Below are 2,360 nucleotides of genomic sequence, written 5' to 3'. Positions count from 1 at the left end.
CTCCATTGGTCCTTTCTCTAACTCCTTCACTGGGGACCCTGTACTCAGATCAATAGATGTCTGTGAGTAATACAGATGTGGAGGCTTGCTCTATCTTTCAACAAGAACATATCCCTCCAAGACAATGAGAATGACTTTGCCATCAGCACTTCCTTCCACACACCAAGATACATGGCCTCTTAGGAATCCATTGTCTCCAGTTTGAGCAGTCTTTTTCCCCAGCTCTCAGCTCCAGCTTGCATTTGTGTAAACTGAAAACTTCTTTTTAGAAGCATCCTTTCTCGGTCTCTTTGGTGCTCCCCACCCGGTTATAGCCAACATCTCGACTTGGAAATTCTTTCTCTTGAACACTCATTTTCGCCACAGATCTCACATTTTAAGAATGCATATGCATGCATGCATGCATGGAGTGCCTTTTGTAGGCAAGAAGAGATGGTATTGGCTTTTCTGGAGCTGAAGTTACAGGCAGTTGTAAGCCACCTGATGAAGGTGCAAGAAACCAAGCTCTTTTTTAAAAAATTGATTATTTTATTTGTTTACATTTCAAACATTGTCCCCCTTCCCAGTTTCCCCTCCACAAATCCCCTATCCCATAACCCTCCCCCTGCCTCTATGAGGGTGCTCAGCCACCTACCTACCCACTCCCACCTCACCAGCCTAGCATCCCTCTACGCTGGGGCATCAAGCCTCCACAAGACCAAGGGCTTCCCCTCCCATTGATGCCAAATAAATCAATCCTCTGATATATGGCTGGAGCTATGGATCTCTTCATGTATACTCTTTGTTTGGTTGGTGGTTTAGTCCCTGGGAGCTCTGGGTAGTCCAGTTAGTTGATATTGTTGTTCCTCCTATGGAGTTCCAAAACCCTTCAGCTCCTTTAGTTGTTCCCCTAACTCCTCCATTGGAGTCCTCAGGCTCAGTCCAATGATTGGCTGCAAGCATCCACATCTGTATTTGTGATTCCTGTCTAAAAAAAAAACAAGCCCTTAACCAGAGCCATCTCTCCAGCCCCCTGAATCTCAATTTTAATAATCCCAAGGTTTTTGCATTGTGCAGCTGAATTTTGGTAACTGAAATAACTTAGCCTTAACAATTACTCTTTAGACAATTAGCTATTATAAAAGAAAACCAGTCTTTCATGGGGCACTTGATTCATTCCAGACTGAGTTGAAAGGCAATTATAAATTCAGTCCATGAATTCCCATATGCATGGTGAGCACATGTGGACTCTGTTGTGGTTACCTTTCCTGCTGCAGAAAACTGGTGCGTTCTTATTTGCTCTACAGAAAAGCTCATCCATTGTTTCTAACACTCTTAATCTACTCCTCCCATTCCTCCCTATTTGATAATATAGCTCAGGTTAGGTCCTCTGCTTCTCTTAGAGCTCTCCTGATGGTTAGTGTCAGCTCCTCTGTGAAGGCAAAAGACTTTGAAAATTGTGTCACCTGAATGTTTTCTCAGTAAAGTACCTTATGTTATCTCTGAAGTTCTCCACTGATTTATGCTTCTCCAGAGGAATATTTGTTCAGTATCTTCTTTTCATTATAGTTCATAAGCACTTATAAATGCTTCAGGCAGGAAGACATTAATGAAAATTTCTTTCTTGTGCATTTCTTTGTTGTGCAGCCCATTACACTCCTTATGGAGTCATCAGATGCCATGAACCTGGCCTGTCTGACAGCTGGATACTACAGGCTGCTCGTGGACTCCAGGAGGTCAATATTTAACATGGCCAACAAGAAAAATGCAGGCACGCAGGACACAGGTATTTTCTTTCTAAATTCATGATCCTCTTCCCAGACACCCTTTGAGAACCTACACCAAAATAATAATAATCAGTAACAGAATTCAATGGTAAAGTGCTATATTAAGATTGCTGATTCCAGACGGGCGGTGGTGGCACACGCCTTTAATCCCAGCACTTAGGAGGCAGAGGCAGGCAGATTTCTGAGTTCGAGGCCAGCCTGGTCTACAGAGTGAGTACCAGGACAGCCAGGGCTATAGAGAGAAACCCTGTCTCGAAAAACCAGAAAAAAAAAAAAGATTGGTGATTCCAAGAGCTGGAGAGGTGGGAAATACATTCCATACAAGCATGGGGACCTGAGTTCCAAGAGCATGAGTGCACATAAATCTAGACACATAATATGTGTCTATATTTCCTGTGTCCCTACAATAAGAGAGGCAGAGACAAAAGAATCCCTGTGAGCTTGTCGGCCAGCTAGCCTGGAGTATACAACTCATAATTGAACAACAGTGATCCTGCCTCAACCACAGGAGAGGACAAGAACCAGCACCTAAGGTTGATCTCTGATCTCCACATGCATACCATGGCATATGCATGCCTGCCTGCATACACACAC

At 43.6% G+C, this 2,360-nt stretch overlaps 1 protein-coding gene across 12 annotated transcripts in view; it reads left to right on the top strand.

Annotated features, from left to right (window-relative positions):
* The window catches only part of Frmpd4 (FERM and PDZ domain containing 4), a 659,278-nt gene that overhangs the window by 642,014 nt on the left and 14,904 nt on the right, over nt 1-2,360 (top strand). For all 12 annotated transcript variants that reach the window (XM_031371291.1, XM_031371278.1, XM_031371300.1 and 9 more), the window contains one exon: nt 1,627-1,765. In XM_031371291.1, the coding sequence (XP_031227151.1) occupies nt 1,627-1,765 (139 nt within the window). The remainder of the gene's footprint in view (nt 1-1,626; nt 1,766-2,360) is intronic.

This window comes from Mastomys coucha, chromosome X (genome assembly GCF_008632895.1).
Source record: "Mastomys coucha isolate ucsf_1 chromosome X, UCSF_Mcou_1, whole genome shotgun sequence".
Classification (NCBI taxonomy): Eukaryota; Metazoa; Chordata; class Mammalia; order Rodentia; family Muridae; genus Mastomys; species Mastomys coucha.
The sequence above is the reverse complement of the archived record's forward strand: the minus strand, read 5'-3'. Positions and strand labels throughout refer to the sequence as shown.